This window comes from Anoplolepis gracilipes, chromosome 12 (genome assembly GCF_047496725.1).
Source record: "Anoplolepis gracilipes chromosome 12, ASM4749672v1, whole genome shotgun sequence".
Classification (NCBI taxonomy): domain Eukaryota; kingdom Metazoa; phylum Arthropoda; class Insecta; order Hymenoptera; family Formicidae; genus Anoplolepis; species Anoplolepis gracilipes.
Genome location: NC_132981.1, coordinates 9,422,735 through 9,445,968, shown reverse-complemented (window position 1 = coordinate 9,445,968; position 23,234 = coordinate 9,422,735). Strand labels below are relative to the sequence as shown.

The following is a 23,234-nucleotide window of genomic DNA, read 5'->3' as shown; positions in this document are numbered from 1 at the left end:
ACGTGTGCCACGTGAACTGCATAATGAACAGTGATCATTGCCCGTACTTCGCCTACTCGAAAGCGCCCCCGGTGAGAAGATAACGCGATGACCTCGAGATAAATTGGCCGTCCGTGTTGATCGTGACGATCGACTCGAGATGAACGACGACGTTCGAGAACGGCGTCAGTTGCATTTCGATCGAGGAGGAAGAAGTAACATACTCGCCACGCCGTTCTGATTAATCGATTCAATACAAGATACATTGGAAAAGAGCGTATGTCGTATATACGATAAATTAATTTTAATTTAATTATTACGATCTGAGAGCACAGAATATGTTTCTAATTGCATATAATTGATTACAATTATACTATTAACTTTGCAACTGTTATATTTTATTGTTCGTTCACGTGATGTAAAAATACAATATAAATTGTAAAAATATATATTTCGAGATAGCTATTTTTTTATAGTATAATATATTAAAAATCAAATTTTCATTATCATCTTTTTTTACTGAAAATTTTATTGAAAGATCCAAGTAATTTTTTATAAATTAAATTTCGCGTTCATATTTCTTGCCACATTTTAATTGTACTATGTACAGCTATGTAAAATAAGGTAGATAAGATCGAGCAGTGTATACTGGGATTAATTGCAAACACCAGAGAGACGTTTGAGGAAAGCGATATAGACGGTGACCTTGAATGATTTCGCGAATTAAACGAGATTTGATTCGGCGATGAAACTGGGTGAATCGCGATATATCCAAGGGTGATTCAGAGTAGCGTGACGCAATCCGGAAGAATTAAAGGCATCGACGAGATTTATTTCCTAGTAAACGTGTTTTACGCACCTTTGGCGAACAGTTACCGGAGTGTGACCGCAAAAGCGACAAGCATTGTCCTCGAGATATATTGGTGACAGATAACAGAAGACAGTTTTTTTTTTTTTTTTTTTTTTTTTTTTACGAGAGACTCGCACATTCCAGAGATACAAAAACTATTTACAACTGGTTATTTTTAAAAAGCTATAATAATAATGCGATGATTCAATTGCTCGTGATGAAGATTTTGACGCACATCTCAATTGTGAGACAATAATTACGTAATATATCAATTGAGACAATCACGATTAATAAAAAAATAATATTTATATAATAGTGCATAAAAAATGAATTTAAAAAAAAGTAAGGATAAAAGTGAGCGATAAAAATATTTTTTATCGTATAAAAAAGAAAAAAATTTGAACTAGTATCTCACGGTATTAACCTCTATTCTCAATGCGTCAATTTTATTAACCTTTAATCATTTTGTTCAACTATATATGATGTCACAGTTGGAGTATTATATCCATTCTATTATCCTGTTAGACGATATGCGGACACGCGAACGAGTCGTTGAGCGGCCGGTATATATTTTTACATCTTCCTGCCGCATACATTTCTGCTCGTCCATTTCTCTTCCCCGCTCGTACCGGTTAATAAATGGTCTCGAGGACACAAGGGAGGGAGAAGGTTAAATAACAGAAAGAAGGAGAGAATGGATCAAGAGGGTATAAGATAGAGAGGAGTGCAGGAGAATGAGGAGATAGAGAGAGAGAGAGAGAGAGAGAGAGAGAGAGAGAAAAGGCATTTGAAAGATAAAAAGAAGCTGCGCGTGACCTTGTGCCCAAATGCCAGTTTCTGATGCCGTAGCCAGCCGATTACCTCTCTCGGAGAGGTCGGGCTTGCATAAGCGTTAAATCGCGGTCGTTACACGCGGAGCGAGGAGTACCCGTGAGAAGAGAGCACGTAATTGGACGTATTTGGAGCAGAATAACAGCGCGAACAGCCCGTTAGAATCTCACCTCGGGGAAAAAAGGGTAAAACAGTAAGCGAGCTTTCGCCAAGGGTGATAAGAGACACATTAACGATTATGCGAAATACGGCGGAGAAATGAGAGACGTTTCAAAGTATCAAACTAGATGAAAATATTTTACGTACAAATAAAGAACCTGAGATGTGTTATTTAAATTACATATTACACTCCTCTGGGCTAATATTTCTTTTCTATCAAATGTTATTCTATCAAATTGTTGCACTAAATAATTTCTCTTCTAAATCGAAAATGCTTCAATTAGTTGAATCAATAGTCCATTTAAGTATATATGTAGTCATTAAGACGTCAAGCTTGAGAAAAAAAAAAATTTTTTTATTTGCATCTAAACGGTAATATCGTCGGTGCTGTTGTTCCGTTATCGCGACACATAAAGAAGAGGGATCAAAACGGATATGTATATAAACGCGTATCTCCGGGAAGTAATCGTCTGGGCGATGTTTCCCGTTGCAGGAAATTCCAGGAAGCTTCGAGCCGACGCGACGCGACGCGACGCGACGCGACGACTCGAAACGTAGGCTCGCGTGATATCAGTAAATGCAACGTCGCGTTCCCGCGACGTCGTCTCGTGTGGATAACCGATCGCTGCCGATCCGTATCTCCGCTTTATCGAGTTTCCAATTTCACCTGTTCGTTATACGGTAACGAGCGATTACTTCTCCCGGCTAACTCCGTAACAACATCCCTCATCGATATTCCGAGTAAATTTGCTGTTTAATTTGCCGACAGCTTTCACAAAGCGAAGACCGATAACTCGCTTGCTTCATTAATATGACGTTAGCTCTCGCAACATTATTGTGTAACGATATAACGTAGTTGAATATGTTACTTCGACTGGCAAAGGATATTTTATAATAAACAAAAAACATTGTATAAATTTTCTTCATATCTTTTCTCCATTTTTATATTGTATTTATTATATTATATTTATATTGTAACACAACGTAATCCTTTTTTAAATTTCGCAATATAATTAAACCTAACGTTAATTCTTTGCTAAAGAATGGTATCATTTTTTTGTTAACTAATCTTTAGTGAACAGAGCCACCGACATCCTTTCTAGGAACGAGAATAATTTTGTCCGTGCACGATTAATCTCAACCATTCCTTTGTATTCGGAAACGCATTTCAAGTCTCGCGTGACTCATCGCGCCGAGACCGGGATTGAAGAGAAAAACGATGCATCGATCAATCAAGCTTTAATACCTCGTGATCGAGTGCCACCGGCTCTCCGGTGGGATCCCAGAAGAGAGAAGATGAGACGCGCACAAGAACGTGGGATATCGATCGCCGAGGGATGGGCCGCGTAGTTAACCTTCGTCGCTACACGATGGTCATTAGGGTAACTCTCTCACCGCGCGCTTTCCTTCTTTTTGCTACATCCCTTCGTGGATCCGCTTGTTCTTCTCGGCGAGAGAGAAAGGGAAAATCGTGAACGCCCGCGGATGCTATCGGGCAACTTTGGCCTTGAAAATATCTCGAGGATACAAAGACGATTAATTTGTCCGCCGACAAACTGTTGCTTCCAATTTGATCGGTCTAGTTCCCGCGAAATACACGCCGTGAGTGTATAGTTTTAATTTTAATTTTAATTTTAAATATCGTCGTTACACGATATATAAAAGGAAGATGAGTGATTGTGCAACGAAAAAGCGTAAGCTAAATATTATTTTTTTGAACGAAACCTCAAAGAGATTTTATACGAATTTTCGATCTTATCGATCTCACTAATTTTGTTAATCTATTTTTGATGATTATATAATGTATTTTATATTTTTATTTTCTAACGAGAATTTCATAGCCACACGATTTCTACTTGTTTTCCTTGGTGCTATTACCGACCAGATGTCGGCGATAAAAATTTATTTCTCTTTACATTACGGAAAATATGTATGAATATTTTGCACAACGATAAATAAATCGAAGACTGACGTGGATACGTATCTGTCCACGAGCAAATATAACGAGATGACGAGTATACGTATATTTCTCTCTCTTTCGTTCGAAATAAAATCGTGATCCAAAAAAACGCGTCGTAATGTAGTCGAAGTCCAACGTCATAAAAATACTCGGGAATGATATTTAGAGAGACTTGGCAACCAACTTGATGCAATATATTGTCAAGTCATCGCGTGTCCTCTCGAGCCTCCCCTCTCTCAAACATGAACAGCAGCGGTGGCCAGACGTTGTAGGAGGTCATCATCGTCGTCTAGTAGCTTGCCAACCCAAACTCTCCGCCACCTTTTTCCGCCTGGGCTCTCTCGAAAGGAGCTTTAATATCTCAGTCATGCTCTCCCACGAACTATTAATTATCCCTACCTAAATGATCGCTGAACTCGTTGCATGGGTCAAATCGATGGATTTGTGTTGATGGAGGATTAACTTTAATGACGCGTTAAAAGCAGTCAAGACAAAAAGAAATATGACTTTTTATAAGAAACTATGTAAAATGAAAAATTGGATATTTCAAAAATATATGAAAATTCAATGTGTCATTGTTATAAAGACAAAAACAATACTCACATCGAAATACAATAGTCGTATTTTTAAAAATAAAAATTCTCTAAGCTAATTTTTCGATTTTAGAACATACAATCAAATAAATGTAATGTAGTTCTTTTTCGATTTATGGAAATAATTTTGTCGCGATAACAACTTTATATTTAAATTATTCATAATTTAAAGTTTATAATCACTTTTAAACTTTCAGTACAACTTTAGCGTAGGATTTATACGCCGCTTGTTTCAATCGATACCTCGCTAAAATAAAACAGATGTATGATCATTGACAGACGTACAGCCACGGCCGACTAAGTTTCCTTTGTTACTGATGTCAGGAAGGACATGTAAAAGTTTTATGCTTTTAAATGTAACTCTCTTCTTACGCATTAAACTTTAACTGCGGATAACTGCAAAATGGAACTGTTTGCAAGAAGAATTTATCGATTGTAATAACTATATAAAAAGTATCCACAAACTGCTGCGAGATAAAAAAAAAAAATCTTTCAAATATTTTGAACAATTCTAGATTTTTAAAATAAGTCCGATTAAATCAATCTGTTGTAATAATTAAAAAATTAAAGTTAAGAAAATTATATAAATGTAATTTAATTGAGGATGAAAATTACAACTTTCACTTTCTATTCATTCTTAAAAAGAAACTCGTAACAATTCGTTGGCGAAATACAAAAATCGAGAGGCATATAATGGAAATTGTCGAGTGACACCGAAAGTTTTGGCGGATGGCCTTCGGCGGGGTCAAGCAAGGCATTGCGCGCACGACTGGCAGGGTCATCGACACGTGCCGATCAGCGACAGTGTCAGTGTGTTGGTAAGTGTCCCACCGGTTTATTTATACGAGCCGAAGAGCGACGGTTTCGGGTCACCGCCTCGTTGTCGGCGTGCCGAGCGAATGATGACTCGATTACTCAAACGAGCCTCGGTCGTTCTATCGCGATAATCCGGCGGAAGTCGGAGGAGCGACTCGCAGCTGGCGCCCGGAAACGCATGCAAATACACACACGAGCGCGCGCGCGACGTGGCCGTGGATATACGCACACTCGCGAACCCGTCCACCTCTTTCTTTAAGCGCGTCTCTCTGCGCCTATATTCTTCTCTCAATGCACGCGGAAAAACGAGAATGGCGAATATATATGTACACGTAAATATTATATATATATATATATATATATATATATATATATGCACGCTTGACGTAGTCACACGAGAGCGGATCGAACAAAGAAAGTCTGATGGCTAGAAGCGACGGCGAGAAAGCGCCAAATGCAGCTGCTTTAACGGACATCCACTTCCACGACAGTCTCATTTCCTCGCGAATCTACCGGTCAGCTGGACGTTTCATTTGCGAGGACACGCGAGCGAAAAGTAAATTATGCTCGGACAAATTGCTTATTTCGGAAGATAATTTAAAAAATCGGAAATCAGAAGGGTAAAACGCGTTTCTCAAAGCGAGATGACTTACAATGTTATTCCTAATATTGAATCAAAATGTCATTTTCACATCATTTCTATGTCGAGGTTATCGATGAAGTAATTAACCGAACCAAAAAAAAAAAAAAAATCGCGATAAGACGCAATCATAGATTGTGACGAACGACACGCGTCAAAGGAAAAGTGATTAAGGCTTAGACAAGATTATTGATACAACATTATATATCGCGATTACCATCGCGCGGTTGTTTAATGCATTATTGCGAGCGTATTTGAAACCGCCCGTGCATGCGCCAGCACTATTAATGGCGCGCGTAGTCGAGCGGAAAAATAGCCGTGATGGATAAACTTTTTATCGTCGTTGCATATCACGTTGCAACTATCAATTGACCGAGCTGATTATAGTAGGAGGTAATAAAACGTTAAGCCTCTTACGGCGCCATTTATCGAGACACGAATCTTACTTTCGATTCACATAAATTCATAAACGTGTATAAATATTTGCATTCCTAAGCATTTTTTGCATTGTGCGAGAAATTCACATTTAATTCGAAATAAAAAATAGATGAATCGATTAAAGTAAATTAAAAAAAAAAAAAAAAAAAAAAAAAAAAAAAAAAAAAAAAATTACTTTCGTGTAATTAAATATCTGATCTGGGAAATATCGTTAAGAATTTCTTTCATCCGTTAAGAATTTTTTATTCATTAAAAATAATAGAAATTCATTTTTTGTTTATTTTAGATTGTTAGATTCCATTGATTTTCGTAAAATTAAAGTCAATTTTCCTCGATTTTGAAGATGAAACGTTCGCAACAAAATAAATTTTCAATTCAATTTCTCTTTAATTCGTCCATTTTTTTCGCGAACAGTATCACTATATATGTATCACTATAAGTGATACATTTTCAATGAAAAAATTCCTCGACAATTTTTAACGGATGATTGAACATCCAGAAGAATAACGGAAGAATTAAACAGAACGTGACTCACCGCAGCATCCTCTCATGACGGTCTCTCTCGAGTAGCTCCTCCGGACTGGGTTGCTGTGGTCCCAGAAGGGTGTGCGATAACGAAGGGTAGGTCCTGGACTGGATAGGCCTCCAGAGCATCTCGGACGCGACGGCGGCGTGATGACCCGGAGGCGCCGGACTCTGGTAGCCAACCGGCGGCGCCGTGGCTGCGGCGTTGGCGGCGGCGTTGGGCCCGCCCTGGGGATGCGCCATCAGCAGAGTCGTGTGCTGGATGCTCTGCACGTGCCAGATTCTGGCCGGGGCGGCGGCGGATGTGGCTATCGCCGACGGTGTCGAGGACGACGTGGTCTCCTCGACGCTGAGCGCCGAGCTCCTGCTACCGCTTCTTTCGTCGCCGGAGCCGGCGCTTCTCAAGGAGCTTACTCCGCTATCGGAGCCGCTATCACCGTAAGTACCGGCGACGCCGCTGCTGTTACTACTGCCTCCCGACCCCCGTATACCGCCGATCGTTGTGGACACACCGGCGAGTACGCCCGCACCAGGTATACCGGCCCCAGCCTCCACCTCCATGAGGCCACTGCCGGCCTCATCGCCACCCCTCGATGTGTGAGACTGTTGTTGCACCTCGAGGAGGCTCGACGGGGTCAAGTGAGCGGGATGATGATGGTGTTGATGCGAGCTGCTCGTTAACTGATGATGATGATGATGTTGCGGCGGCGGCGGCGGCGGTTGCTGCTGTTGGTGATGATGGTGAATCACCGGACTACTGGCGGAATAACGCTGTTGATGGTGTTGTTGGTGGTGATGATGAAACTGTTGTTGCTGATGATGCGGCTGATGATACGGCTGTAGATGATGGTGATGATGGTGACCGGCGATCGGCGGTGGCGGCTTGTTCAGTCTCTCGGCAAGGATGATCGGGCTCTCGTTGTGCCGACTGCGTTCCTGCTCCCGCTGTTGTTCCAGGAGCAGGCTGTTCTGCCTGCCGGGGCCGCCGCCGCCGCTGCTACTAAGCGGACTCAGCCTCTCCAGCACGGAGCCTGAGTCCTGACTGCTCGACTCCAGCAGTTCGACGACCGATTCGACGCTGGGCGCCCTCACGCCGCCGACGCTACCCACGCTATCCTCCGTGCCTAATTCGGTGGTGGTCAGCTCCGTTCGGCGCGACCGCTGCGAGCCCACCTCTTCCTCGCTAGCGTTCTCGTCGCGCTCGTCCTCCGCCGCCGCCGCTGCCGCTGCCGCTGCCGCTGCCGCTGCCGCTGCGTCCTCTCCGTCCTCTTCCGCTAAACCCTTTACCTTGGATCGAGTCGACTTCAGCAGCGACGGACTGTCCTCGCGGATGACATTCGTCTTGTCGCTGACCAGCGGCGAGTCGACGTGCAATCCATTCACGAGTAACTGCGGTGGCTCCTGCTGTTGTTGCTGTTGTTGTCGTTGTTGTTCCTTACGCTCACCAATCTTATCTGTGTCCCGATCGGTCGCGGCAGCGTTCTTTCTCGATTCTGGCTTGTTGTCTGGCTGTTGTTCCTTGGAAGCTGGATTGCCCCCGGGATCGACTTTGTCCGGAGGTGGCGGCTCAGGTTCTCTGTCCCGTTCCCTGGACTGGCTCTCCTCGTTCTCCTCGAGTTTGTCGACCTCCCGCTCAGCCCCGTCGTGTTTTTCCACACCGGCTTCCCGCTCGACGTCGTCGTCGTCGTTGTCGCCGTTGTCGTTGTCGTTGTCGTCCTCCTCTTCGTCTTCCTCCACCACCACCTCCTCCCCGGTCCGATCCGCTGCAGTTCCCTCGGCGTTTTTGTCCTTATTACTCTCGGATCGGAGCTTTCTGCCGACGGGGCTTGTTCTTAGCCGCTTAGTCAATGGATCGCAACGTTCCGGACTCTCCTCATTCTCCCTTTCGAGAGGTCGCTCTTCTTCCTCCTCTTCCTCCTCTTCTTCGGATCTGCTACCGAGACGTTCGTCCTTGTCGGCTCTCGCGCCACTCGCGGTACGATGATGATGCTCGACAGATTCCTCCTCTGTGCCTGGCTTGACCTCTTGGCCACTCCCTGGCCTCGGCCTTCTTCGCACCGGTCTCTGATGCTGCGCCGGACCCTGATGGTCGGCGGTCGGACTCTTTACCGCGGCGCAGCGTCTTCGTAGCTTCGAGGCGCTTCCCGACGCGCTATTCGCCTCCTCTAACACTGGCCGTGCTACACGGTTGCTGACCTTACCCGATGGCGGACCTTTATTCTCTCGATCTTCCTGCTGCCGCGTGGATAACGCCGCTTCTGTCGAATCTTTTTCGGTCTTCTCGCGACTAGCACCTTCGCTCACGCGTCGACGTCGGTTGTTGCGGGCGTTATTCTTCTCTGAAACATAAGAAACAATTCGCAAATGTAATAACTAAATAAATGTAATGAATCAACATTAAACAATAATATTAACGTTGCAATTATTTTATTTATAACCACGAGTACGGTGACGACATCTCGTTAAAGAAATATTTTATAATATATACGTCTTCCAATATTATATTTTAGCATAATAAAAAAAATCTCGTTTACAAAATATGTATTATATAATTACATTTATATATATTATAAATACAGTTAAAAAACTTTCTGAATTGATTTCTTCTATTTATGTCACGTTAGTAGAACTATAATGTAGGAAAGAATAGTAAATCGGTAACGCAGCTTTAGTTAACAACTTCTTTTACTTTATGCCCTACTTTTGTAATCGTGATAGCTCTACATAATATCGTACAACATTCTTCTATACGATAACCGTATATTATTTTAACTTTACAGCACCGTACATGACTTGACAGCTGGACATAACTGACGAGAGAGTGACCTTTAACTTGGAGAGTTTTTAAAAACGCATAAACGCCTTAAAAGTTTTCCCTCGCGCAATCTTACGATAAACTAACATCGTGCAATTGGTAACTTTTTCATTCACAAGTCTCTTTTCATATCCGCGAATCAAGAATCCCGGAACGACATTACGGCGCGTACGTATTTAATTTCAGATATTACGCGACGGAAGTTGCTGATTATATGCGTAAAGAGCCGTCGCAGATCGGCGAACGAGTCGCGTAGCCGCTAATTATTGAAATTATCGACGGTAGATTATCGCGCACTCGATATCCCTGCGCACGAAGGTTATCTCGATACCCTTGATAGGACCGCATAATTGTGGCGAGCGACCGATCGATCCCTACAGCTGTCCGGTGCATCGGCTGTTCACCGTGCAGAGAGATGATGGAGCTGATTTACCGAGGTAATCCCTTTGATGTGCGCAATCAGTGATTCGCATAACTCGGTAACCCTACGACGCTATATATATAAAGCTGTTTCCCTGGCAACTTCTGCAATCCCTCTCCGCCCTCATTCCATTCCTACTTGACATTCGTCATATATATGTGTATCAATTTTTGTATATATTTTTTTCCAAGTTTTTTTATCTTCAAATCATTGTATAAAATTACAAGTTACAGAGAAATCATTATCATCGATAATGGTATAAAATCTTGAGACAATTATTATGAATTTTATTCAAAAAATAAAATACTGAATAAGGTGTACATATTGAAAAAAGAAAAATTATAATAACGCAGTAAACGGAAACTTTTACTGTCGCTTTTTTCGAATGTAACAAAATATTCTTATCATGTAATTAATAATGCTTTATGAAATATTTCTTTCAAGTTTCAAGATTAAAACAAATCACGATAAAATATATTATCTGAATTTCCTCTATCCATGTCACTGTAATGTAGAAAAAGTAGTGAACATTATCTAATCATCCAATCATTGAAAAATCGATAGCATCGGTATAATAATCTATACGATATAATAGCCGTAAATTAAAGGATTATTATCGGTTTAACGTTAAACCGTTCCCTAATTTATTAGACAAATCTCGCTATTAGCATGCAATTATACACATATATTATTATCCCACATGTTTCGGAAGCTAGCAAGCTCGCAAAATGGGAGAGTATATTATCAATCACTGTAATAAATCTTCTCACTGACCTCGATCGAAAGCGATGCGCACATCGACAAGGAGCATCATTACATCCGAGAAATCGTGCGGCAATTCAACCGGGTTTCCGGCTCCCGTCGCGTCAATCCGGCAACCGGGTTCAAGGGAGTTCAAGGGGGTCTTCGATTAACCCAGTAGGAACATGACCGTTAGCATGGGAGCAATTTGCAACAATGCACATCATATACATATATCTATTCTGAGAGAGAGAGAGAGAGAGAGGAGAGAGGCGAGCGAATAGAAATGCATGCTCATATATACACGCACGTATGTGTAGTACGTGTGTATGTGCGCACGCGAAAGAGAAAGAGAAAGAGAGAGAGAGAGAGAGAGAGAGAGAGAGAGAGAGAGAGAGAGAGAGAGAGAGAGAGAGAGAGACTGGATGGGAATGGAGAGGTGGACAGGTAGAGAGAGAAGAGGAGCATAAACACGCATAAGCACGCACACAAGCGTGTCCAGGCAGACGAGCGGAGAGAAGGATGATGGGGCGGGGAAGGAAGATACAGGAGAGGGATTTATTACTCGGGATTTACTGTTATTACCCGGAGGGGGAAAGCTACTCCACAGCGGGCAGCAGCAATGCATACGTGGGGTGTATTTATCCGATATGTGCAGTTCACGCGCGTACACGTATGCGCGTGTGCGTGTATGTACGCGTATGTAAACGTGTGTGCAGTAACACACGGATATGCATTGCAACGAGCCTCGACGTGCATCCCGTTTCCTAGCGACTGCGGTTTGTCGTTCTGTCGTTGCCCGACTGCGGCGTGCATTATATCGGGCGTAATTGAACAGTGATCGCGTACTTTGTTTCGTGCTGTTGTTGCTCGCCACATGTGGCGATTCAGCATATTTTCGCGATACGGTTATCCGGCGTTCTATTAACAGTTGACGAAAGAGCGATAATTGGTAAACAAGATATTACATAATTACCGAGATTAAGATTAAGGCGTAATCATTCACAGATTATAAGATATATTGTAAAATTTTTCCGCAATAAATATATCGAAAATAATTCATATGAACGAGACGCGAGAGAATATGACGATTTATTTAATCTTGACAAATTCGCAGTGACAACTTTATCCAGGTATTGTTATGCGACTTTAAAAAACTGTGTGAAAATTTCGGAACAATTTTTCAAGTATTTTTTCAAGTTGATATTTTTTTATGATTGACTGCAAATCGACATTTTTAAGAAAACATCTTCGTTTGGTAAACTGTGAGGTGTCATGTTTTTTTTTTTCCAAAAAATATTTAACAGTTCACAACACTTTCGTGAAATCAAATGTCGGAATAGCTCAAAGTGGATCTTGGTAGAAAAATTGTAAAGGAAAGTAAGAGGATTCTCCCTTTTCCGAAATTTCCTCATCGGAATACGAAAAAGAAGCATTATACGCTGCCAGAAAATTCGCTTTAAATTAGAGAATATTTTAGAAAAATATATCGGAAGGTTAACAACACGCATTTTTATTTCTATATTTTATTTTTGAATCAAATATCTCCTTTTTTATCTGTCGTAAAATGATAATTATGTAATGGATGCGCACATTATGTTCAAATACGATAACGTCATAAATCAAGTCAAATTATCTTATGATTCTTGGAACAGCGATAACCAGGTTATTAACATGTAACTTCAATCTTTTTGTAAAAACATTGAGAGATTACATTATATCGCGAGATAAATGATTACTTGTGTATATATGACAGATTAGATATTTATATTAAAGGAAAAAAAACCACTTTTATACTGGTAAATGTAAAGCATAATATGTTAGTCATTGGATTGTTTTCTCGCAGCGCGTTGCATTATGTAAGACCTGCACGTGCGGTTTATTTGCATGTAAATTCTTATCGTCGTGTGTACGAGAGCATGACAAATTGCTTTTGTCCTTTAAAACAAGTATGATGAAATGAAACGAGTATTCTGTCACGAGTTCCACGTACCGATAGGGAATAAAAAATTTTATAATAATAACGTTATTAAGAAATTTATATTATTTATGTGCGATATAAATAAACTTTAAGAAACATAATAAAAAATAAATTATGATTAATTTTTCTACCATTTAAATATCTTTTTATAATCTCAAATAAAGGTAATCGATATATAACATGTACATGCGCGCGACTCGAAAAAAGTGATAATTATTTTACACTTAAAAAATTCGCTAAAGCGAATCGTATCAACCGGTGAGTATATTTTTTTTACAAGAGAGAATCTCCATGAAGCTGTTTACATGACCTTGCATCTTGCTCGGCCGCGTGGAAAGCATGAAGGGCTTTAAAAGCGCATATGACCCTTCAAAAGGGCTGGGTCGTGTGAAAAACAACTCCTACGCCGGCGCCGATGCTCTTTGTCACGAGGGACAATGGTGCATCCCCTGGTTGATAGACATCAGCTTGGCCTGAGTTATAGGGGTGCGGAATTAGAAATGCTTCGGCGACCTCGCTAGGAATTTAAAATGCCTTTGTCAAAATCAATGCCCCATGTAGACGAGCAGGTAGCTCTTCGAATTCCCTCTCTTTCTCTCCGCGGTTAACAAAACATCACCCCCTCCTCCTTCCTCTGGTTCTCGCCACCGCCCTTTCTCTCATACGTCTACTACTATCGACCGCGTTATGTTGAATCCGCATTCTATATGCGCCATTAGTTTCAAAGCGGGTATCAGTCACTGCCATCCGCTCTATTACCTCTCTCGAAACTTTGCATTACCTACCTACCTATTTACGAAAGGACGAGAGAGGAAAGTGTGCTATACATAGAAATTGAATGAGTAATAAATGCGGCAAATAAATTATTATTTTCGAATATTGTTGTCACAGAGATAATTTTTCATTCGCGAGCAATAATTTCTCGATAAATGCAGATACCACATTTCTCTATTAATTTCAAAATTCTAAGCTGTCAATTAACTATTTAAACTGAGAAGTTTAAATCGCATTCTCATTCGTAATTCAGCCAAATTGAATTTTACATCTATTTTACTAACCCGTTCTCTCTAACGGTTCCTCAAATTTTCTGGTACAATACAAATCCCGGATGTTAAGCGCTTAACGTACCGCGTCCCATTCGTAACATCTCGCATGCGAACTTCATAAATAATGGATTAGAATTAGAAAATCACTAAATACGCGGCATGAATACGAGATTTTATTAAGCGTATGTTAATAGGATCACTGCGTAATTTTCAAGATTGCCGTTGATCGCAAAATGTTGGAAAACATACGTACCTACTGCGAAACCCACTCTGTCATTCCGATTTTAGAACTCGGATTTTTTAATATGCAAAAGTATGCAGAGAGCAGTAACGTCGCACATCGCGAAACTATATACGGTAACTGAAGCGCGTAGTTTTACCCGCGGAAGCTATTTATGCGTCGACAATATACGATACGGCACTGTGATAATCAGATTAATCTGATTAATTAAGCGCATTTGAGAGAAAATAATGCCATTGCAGGACATGCGCCGATGTAACGGACATACAGCAATTAATGCGCAGCGTACATTAATGCAGATATTAAAAGGCGACGTGAGAAATATTTGCGAAAAAATCACATAGTATACCGGCGAACTAAATGCTCATTAAAGATAATTATGCGATATTCAGATTTATCCGTTTGCATTCGTATAAATTCAGATTTCAGTTATTTATATTCAATTATTATTATTATTTTGCACAAAATGTAAAATATTTCGGGAGGCCATGCAAAGTTCCGAAAAAAAATTACCGAAATTCAATAATGGAATAATGTCCCGAAAAGTCGAAATTCCGAAATTTAAGACTCGAGACATTGTTCCGAAAAATTAAAATTACGAAATTTAAGAAGCAAGACAAAGTCCCGAACTTTTTACTTAGAGAATATTATGCGATTCACATACCATTACTTGTACATACTAAGGAAAGTGTTTATAATATCGTTTATATAGTATATTCATAATATCAAAAATAATATTTGAATAAAATTTTAATTACATAAAAATTAAAATTTTTAGTTTATTAATTAAATAGAAAAGATTTTAAATATATATATATATATATATATATATATATATATATACAATATAAAAAATTTATTCAAAAATTAGAAAAAAAATTATTATTTAAAAATTATAAAATTAAATTTAAAATATTTTAAAAATTCCAATGTATAAGATAATAAAAATATTTTTTGCAATATTATTAATAAAAAAATTAATTTTGCGTTATTTTATGAAACTTTGTTCAAAGTATGTATAAGTATAATGGTGTGTTAACAGGTTAAAGCTTCTCGATCAAAAATTTGGGATTTTGCTTCTTAAATTTTGGTCTTATAACTTTTCAGGACAATGTCACGTGTCTTAAATTTCGGGATTTTGACTTTTCGGGACAATATCCTAGATTTCGGGACTTTGCATGTCCTCCATATTTCGCGCGAGTAAAATTTTAAAATTATTATTTTTTCCACAATATTAAATACTATAACAATGAGAGAAATAACTGATAATTGTATCTTATCGTGTAACGAAAGGCGATGCGACTGAATGAAGGAATTGGCCGAATAAACGAATAAGAACCACGATCTCTCTCTTCGCGCGCGCGGTCGCGAAGATCCGTGTGTCTTTTCGAAGAGACGTCTCGTCTTCCACGCTTATTTTCGGAACCGCTATTTCTGCCGATGCTCTCTACGGCGATGCTATGAACCAAGATCTCCCGCATCTTCGCCACGTTTGTTGATAAATTTATTTTCAACATTGCGGAATGCAAAGCAAAACGGAATGACAGAAGGGAAGGCAGAAAAGAGAGAGATCTCACGCCACGAGGTCGTAAAGAAAAATGGCCATGAGATTGAGGATTCGAATTCGAGATGAAGGTGAAAAGATGGAAGGAATAAGACTGGCGTGATGGAAGAAATAAAAATACTGGCGTGGCGCCAGCTTTCCTATCTCTTTTTTTCTGTCGATATTCTTATTCTTCTGCTTTTGAGACTATCAGATTCTATATCAAGACGTGTGGCGTCAAGTCCATCTAATTTACTTATAAAGTTGATCCTGACAGACGTTTGATACAGCTGGTGAGATTTAGACACGATACGCTAAGCGCGAACGGATACGTGACATCTCGAAATAGTGAAATAAAACTTTACAAAATTATGATTTATATATCTTATGAATATATATGTGTCTTATAGTTTCATCTATTAGACATACAATAAGAAAATAAGAAAATTTATAATCTCATCTATTACAATAATAGTACCTTATAATCTCACCTATTATATTATAATAAAATAATCAGAAAATCTTGAAAACGTTGCGTAACATTTAAAGTGTCACGTTTAATCGCAATATCTTACTCATCTTAAAAGAAAAATCGCATTCAAAAATAAAATCTGCTCCATTGACCTCCAAAGTTAAAATAAAAAAAGTCAAATTAAAGAAATGGCGCAACAGCGTCGAAATTTCATTGTAACGAAATCTGTCGTTGTCTCGAAATATAATTTCTCCGAAATATCCAAGGTTATAAAATATCACGATCTGTGCAAATCAGAGAGTACATAAAAAATTGTAAATGTGCCTGTCAGAATGTATGACGTTTGTCTTGATACTATTAGAATAAATTTCACTAACTCAAAGATAAACTCGTCCACGATTTGGCTTTGAATTGCTTTATATTCTTGTCAAACATACTTACATAAGAGACACGATCGCAGCTGTTTTAATGCAACCTTGGGACACACTTTACGAGAGAACCGAGAGCAGAATCGTTTCTTTATCGCCCAACCCGCGTTATAGTATCGACATTATCATTTATTAAAGCAACATGTATCAACATGAACATGGCAAATGTGTCAACAGCGCCTATAAATAAACAAGTAGATATACAATACAATAAATTTTCACAATTGATATTTTCCATAAAGTACATAATGATCGTGACATCAAGTAGCTGACATTCAAGGTCAATGTGCAAGTATGATTGCAGAATATGTCGCGCTATAATTTAAAAAAGAAAAATTAATCCGTACTCGATCGACGATTTATCGCTCGAAGAGCAATGCGATATTTCCGTCCGTTCAAATTAAAGGGGCACATCTCTTCTAAAACGTTGCTGAATCCGCTCGAGCTATAGCGAACGAATTCGATTTCTTTCGATTCTCGTTGTCTCGTTGAAATATCAATATTATTTCAGCCTACATCACAATTCAAATGGGAAAATAATTTTCCTAGTCTTTTGTATAAAGATAACTTGGCATACTATTTGATTGAATAAATATTTTCTTTCCACTTTCGCTAATCTAATTGACTTTAGTGGATAGACCATAAAATTGCGATAGACCATATATAACGCATTTACTTTTAAAATGACATGTCATCATCGGTGTGTGGTTGACGTGAGTTCATTTATGCGCTTCAATAGACAACACGTACGATAGTAATGGAGCGATAAATCGAGATTGATTGCGCGCGATTTAGAGAGAGAGAGAGAGAGAGAGAGAGAGAGAGAGAGAGAGAGAGAGAAAGAGAACGGAGGAAGTAATAGAAATGCACGTTCTTTGTATACTCATTGTGCATGTGCTCTTGATAATATCGATATCGCGCCTCGTCTCACACGACCGATCGCTCACAAGTATTGTCGTTTGGAATCGACGAGCCGGAAAAGATCGGGAGCGATCGATCGATCCATACTTTCTACATAAACACACATAGATATAATATACAATATAATACTCGCTTTAAGTAACTTTTTGTGTACTCGTACAAAATATTTTTCAAGTATTCCTGTCATTTATTAACGCGCGCGCGCGCGCGTGTTCACATGTGTGTGATCATCGATACATAGAAGAATTTTCTTCAACGATAGTTTGCACGCGATAACTTTCCAATTTCTAATATCTTGATATCCGAATACTAACTTGTGATTCTGTTAAAGTAAAATTCATTCAAATTTAAGAATAGAATATTTTCGTTTATGTTAAATTTGTGTTAAAAACTTTAAAACTCGATTCGCTAAATATATTTTTCCAAGTTTCAATTAAAGTTTATTTGTTCGACTTGTGAATAAAAAAATAATTATTTTAGAACGACGATAAAATTTAATCAAGAGTATAGATATATACCTATAAAAAAAACTTATGAATGTTTTTACAATCGTAAAAAAATTTCTCTTGATTTTATTCTCTAAGATGTCACAATGGACCAACGAAAGAAGAAATACTATTACATTTACTTTTATAATATCTAACATTCGTGAAAGGTCAAATCATACGGAGAGTTGTAAATTCCGATCGCGTGAAAAGATCGTAAATCATGTTACTCGTCTGTGCGAAGACATTACGTAACGTAGTGCAATGTGGCATTCTACAATGTGAAATGTTAATCGTAGAATCTGTATCAGAGACCGAGATCACTATACCGTATCGAGTCGACACGAGCGAGAAAGAGAGAAGAATGACATAATTCACGATCGCCAGTTAACGCCAGGCGAGGTCAGACGAGTTCTATTCCCGCGAGAGCGACGCTTTAATTAACGCTCCGAGAACAGCTTTCTATCTTGCCATCTTTCTCTCTCTCTCTCTCTCTCTCTCTCTCTCTTTGAACCTGATCTCGGCAACGTTGACGAGTCGATGCGAGTGGGTCAACCTCCACGGACCGCGACGTTTCTGCTTCGCAGAAGCGAGAAGTAAAACGGGAACGGTCGTGAAAAAGAAAGAGACGGAAAAAATGATCTACGAGGACCGAGTCCCGTGAATTCGTCACGTGTCGACCATACGGGCCCGGCCTATTTGCTTCGTTTTTATTATATATTTCTTTTCCTTCCCCACCTCTTAAGTTTCCACGTATCGGGGCCTTAGCAAGTATCGCCGGTCCGACAAGACAGAAATAAAAAAGAAGCATAAAACGAGAATCTAAAAAAAGAAAATGGAGGCTGTTAGAGTGGGTGGAAACGCCCACAGCGTCCACGGCGGCTTGGACCCAGAGAGGACCTCGCAGCTGCGAGCTGCGAGCCTTTCTATTGTATCTTTATGACGTTGAGACAGCAAGCCAAGGCCTTGATTTTTTGTTTCTGTCGTACCACTTACACGTCTACGTCTTCATCTCTATCTCTCTCTCTCTCACACACACACACACACACACACACACACATACACACACACACACACACACACACCTTTGTCTATTCACACCCATCTTTTACGCGCGGATAAAAGTTTCGGAGAATCGTGCGAGTTCGTCGGAGAGAGACGACCATGATATGCGGCGAAAACTTTTATAATACACTTGACGAGATGAAAATGGTTGAGTACATCTTCGCACCTATTTCGTGCCGCATTTAGAGCGCTAAATAAACTTTAAACTCAATTTATCTAATTAACGTCAATGTGGAGCAAGACTTAGATGGTAAAATTAAGTTTTACATCGCGCTAAGATTATTAAAGACTTTTGTGAAATTATTTATCACTCTCCTATTGTATCTTTTATTAATCATAATGTTATAATAGATCTCAACCGTCATATGAGCTTTATTTCGAGCGATAATTTGACGTGTAGATTTATTTAGGTTTTCTCCAATATCTTCAGAATTATTCGGTTCGATCGGTCGAATCTTACTTTCGCGACCTAACAATTGAAATAGATATTATCCGGAAATATTGATGCCGATAACATGGGCTTGAATGAATCGTCGAGTTATACACCGAATATTCCTCGGCGCTGCGCATAATTGGCGGAGTCGTGTGCTCGTGACACTTTATACGCGCAAGTAATACATATACGCACGTGATTGAGTGGGCGAGCGAGTATATGCATATGTAGCCGATATTTGCACGGAGAGAGGAGAGCGGTATTCGGGCTTTATCGGTCGTAAACACGCGAGTAATTATCGTCACTGGCCATCTTGTCCCGCGGCTACGTCACATATCCGGTCACTGACCATTCAATCGTTACGATCCAGGCGCTGCGGGCCCGGTTATGACTAATAAATAATTCAGGAACAATGGGAAACACGTAGCTTCCTCACTCTCATCTCTCTTTTCCATTCTCCCTCGTGAGATAATCCGATGCAAAAGAGGCAAACGAAAGCGCCGTGCTGTTAACCTCCATAATTGAGAAAAATATTGAATAAAACTTTCCTATGTGCAATTTTCCGTCTCATTAAGCAAGTTTAAGGCTTTCGTAAAATTACATAAAGTATGCGTGCGATTATCATATATGTGGAGGATTTCAAGAATCTTGATTTTATGAGAGAAAATATTCTCTCTTAATTTTTACATTTTATTTTCATAACTTTAGAAATCGATGTGTCGACAAAATTAATTGATATTCTGTATTGTCTTTTGTTCTATTATTTTTATATTCTAATAAGCAAATAATAATAATAATAATAAAAATAATAATAATTAAAACAACTTTGTGAGAAATATTATTCTCACAAAGAGATATTAATACTTTGATACGACATATATTTAGACCAATAATTCACTGTAATGCCTCAGAAAGCGGGTTTAAAGGGCATCGCGTGCGCGTATGTGTGTGTGCGCGCGCAGTAAAAATAAATGTGGCAATAAATAAAATTCACACGAGCGTCCATTATAGATACGCCTGTCTCGTGCACAATGCAGCGCGCCTCGAGTATCGAGACCTTGAAAATCTAACAGTACGTGCAATTTCACCGTCGGTCACGCAACAACGATTGCGGAATTCTTACTCACATGTCGCGATCTAAGACTGGTGGAACGCGCGAAATCGCGGGATTTAAAGCATGCTCTGTCGTACACAGAGCGCCGCAGCGAGCGTTAGTCCGATTGGCGAGAGTTCGCGTTCGATCTGGGACAACGATACGCGTTCTAATTGCACGAGCGATTAACAGGTCAGTGTCCCGGGCGTAATGACGCCTGGCTTCGTTTCTATCCGGGTCGCGTAGATTTACTTCGCTCGTTAGAGCCACACTCGTTTGTCGCGGCTACGTACAGAAAGACCCGGGCAATTTAGAGGGTATTGTAAACGCCCGGTCAGTCATGATGGGCTTTCGGGTTTATGAGTCGTAAACGCCGAATGAGACGCCATGAACGCTCGAATCGGATGAGCAGGTTATAAGCCCTACGTACCTGCGCATCATGACTTACAACTTCCCAAATACCTATTGGGAACCTAGAACAACTTAAAAGGGATCCGATCCTCGATATCTCATTCTCTTTCTTTCGATATCCCATTGCTTTCAAATACTCTGAAAAGCGAATATCTCTGTAATATATATTACATATGTCCTCCCCCCCCCCCCCCGACAATCTGTAATTTCAAAATATCTGATAATTATTAATATTTAGTATTCATATAATTATGCGTTAAATACTATGCGATATCGTCATTAAATTAACAAATATTTACAATATAATTTAGAATAATTCTGTAATTGTATCTTTTTTTTTTTAATCGAACAAAAATGATCAAGCAAGTTAAACAATCAATGAAAAAAGAACGAGTACAATAACATTTGAATAAAAGAACTCGGTCGAGTACAATGTAAAAATAACGCTGACGGAGATGGCAGATTTGCAAAATTTTTTTCTGAACAAACTTGGCTGTCTGAAAACAACAGTTCTTTTATTAGCATTGGACGATGTTAATTTAAATATCTATACTGTCGTTTCGAAATTACAGTTTGCATGATATTTTAAATATTCTGCATATTGATTATACGTCCAATACCGGTTTCTATCCAGTCGTTGATAAAATATGTATTTAATGGAACAAGTGAGTGTGAATAAGCAAACAGTTATTCCTTTTCAAACTTTGTTTTTATGATTCGTATGTTGTAAGAATTTAAAACCGGTTTTCTTGCCGACTAAATTTATAGTTGGATTGTATTTCTCGTTATCTATTAATCAATTAATTATCCACAGTGACTTCATCTGCCATAATTTGTCACACTCTAGTTTTGCGTTTCTGTCTAACGATATGAATTTCAAGAAAAATCTCTTATAATATAAGAATTAAAATATTACAGTTTTCTGCATACATAAATCGATACTTGTCATTAAAGTCATAATACAAATAAAAATAATTTATCATTACCAAACTGTTTTCTAAAAATACTCCATTTTTGTAGCAGTTGTTATGTATTACTTGTGAGTATGTCTCGCAAAAAGAATTTTTTTCCTATACAAAATACGAATCATTGAAAAGCTAATATATGCAACGACTCGCGCCTTATCTTTACTAGCAGAATATCACTTTCGATGGAGCGCAAGAATCAGGCAGGCTACATTTATTATATGTTATCGAAAATCCGAAAACCTTGAGAAGCCTCTATTTCTCTTCAGTAAATCGCCGAGATCGTTATCGCCGACAGGTTACGTCTCCTTTTGTATATCGAGAGACAGACTCACGAGTCTCTTACTGAACCAAGTAAAAGCGGTCGTTGAAGACGGCTCTTAAAGAGGCAATACGGCGCGAATAACGAAACGAGCATGATAGAGATAGAGACAGAGACAGAGAGAGAAAGAGCAATCAACGGTGTCTGCTTTGGGTCACGATCTGGTCACGTGTCCCGGCTCGTCCGTTACATTTTATTGTGTTGCGACGATGACGTCACGATCAATTGACTTCCCTTGGGGCCGCCTGTTATTCCTGGACAAGACGGTTCCTGTCGCGACAGCAAGAAGAGGAAAAAGAGGAAGAAGAGCAATGAAGGGGGAAAGATAGTGACGAGACGAGAGGAGAGGAGAGGAGAGGAGAGGAGAGGAGAGGAGAAACGCGGCTCAACGTTCCCGACGCCGAAAAGTCTCCCCTTGTTTTTTCTGGAAGCAAGCCGACCGAGAATGCAAGCTAGTCGTTAGTCTCAAAGACTTCTCAGTATTCGACGAGCGAGTGTTCACGTCGTCAAGTGCGTCTTTCGGCAAGAACTCTCCTAGCTCGCGCCAGATTAACTCCTCGACGCTAATATATCTTCGACGGGTCATTAGATGATTATCGCGACTCCTCGCACTGATCCGCTCTTGTCTCTTGCTCTTTGCGCTCTCTGTCGTCAGAGAGAAACGTCAAATTCTGATGTTTACAATGCCCGGCTTGTTGCATTTCCGTACCAAACTTTAGACGCTGTTATGAATACCGAAGCAAATCGATACATCAGTGCTATGAATTTATTAAATAATCTCGGATAAATTAAATTAAAGAACAGGTCGAATTGTAAAGATTCATTTAAAAAATTGATTATTTAATTCTTTTTAATCGCTTAATAGATTGTAGATAATCGTCTCTGGAGTTATGTTAAAACTTTCGATCATTACGAAGCAGTTACGCTCGATTACTATGGTTTCTCTGGTGCGTGACTTTGTCGTTTTAATTCCGTTCGCCCGTCATGGATGGAATTCAGACCATACCGTGTAATCATCGTCATTATATTCCCTCTACCTCCGTCAAAAGCTCTCGAAGAC

The 23,234-nt window shown here is 39.5% G+C and overlaps 1 protein-coding gene across 6 annotated transcripts in view; it reads right to left on the bottom strand.

The window, feature by feature from the left end:
- Positions 1–23,234, bottom strand: part of Kdm3 (Lysine demethylase 3) — a 278,486-nt gene that overhangs the window by 99,451 nt on the left and 155,801 nt on the right. For all 6 annotated transcript variants that reach the window (XM_072903705.1, XM_072903707.1, XM_072903706.1 and 3 more), the window contains one exon: positions 6,802–9,130. In XM_072903705.1, coding sequence (XP_072759806.1) covers positions 6,802–9,130 — 2,329 coding nt within the window. The remainder of the gene's footprint in view (positions 1–6,801; positions 9,131–23,234) is intronic.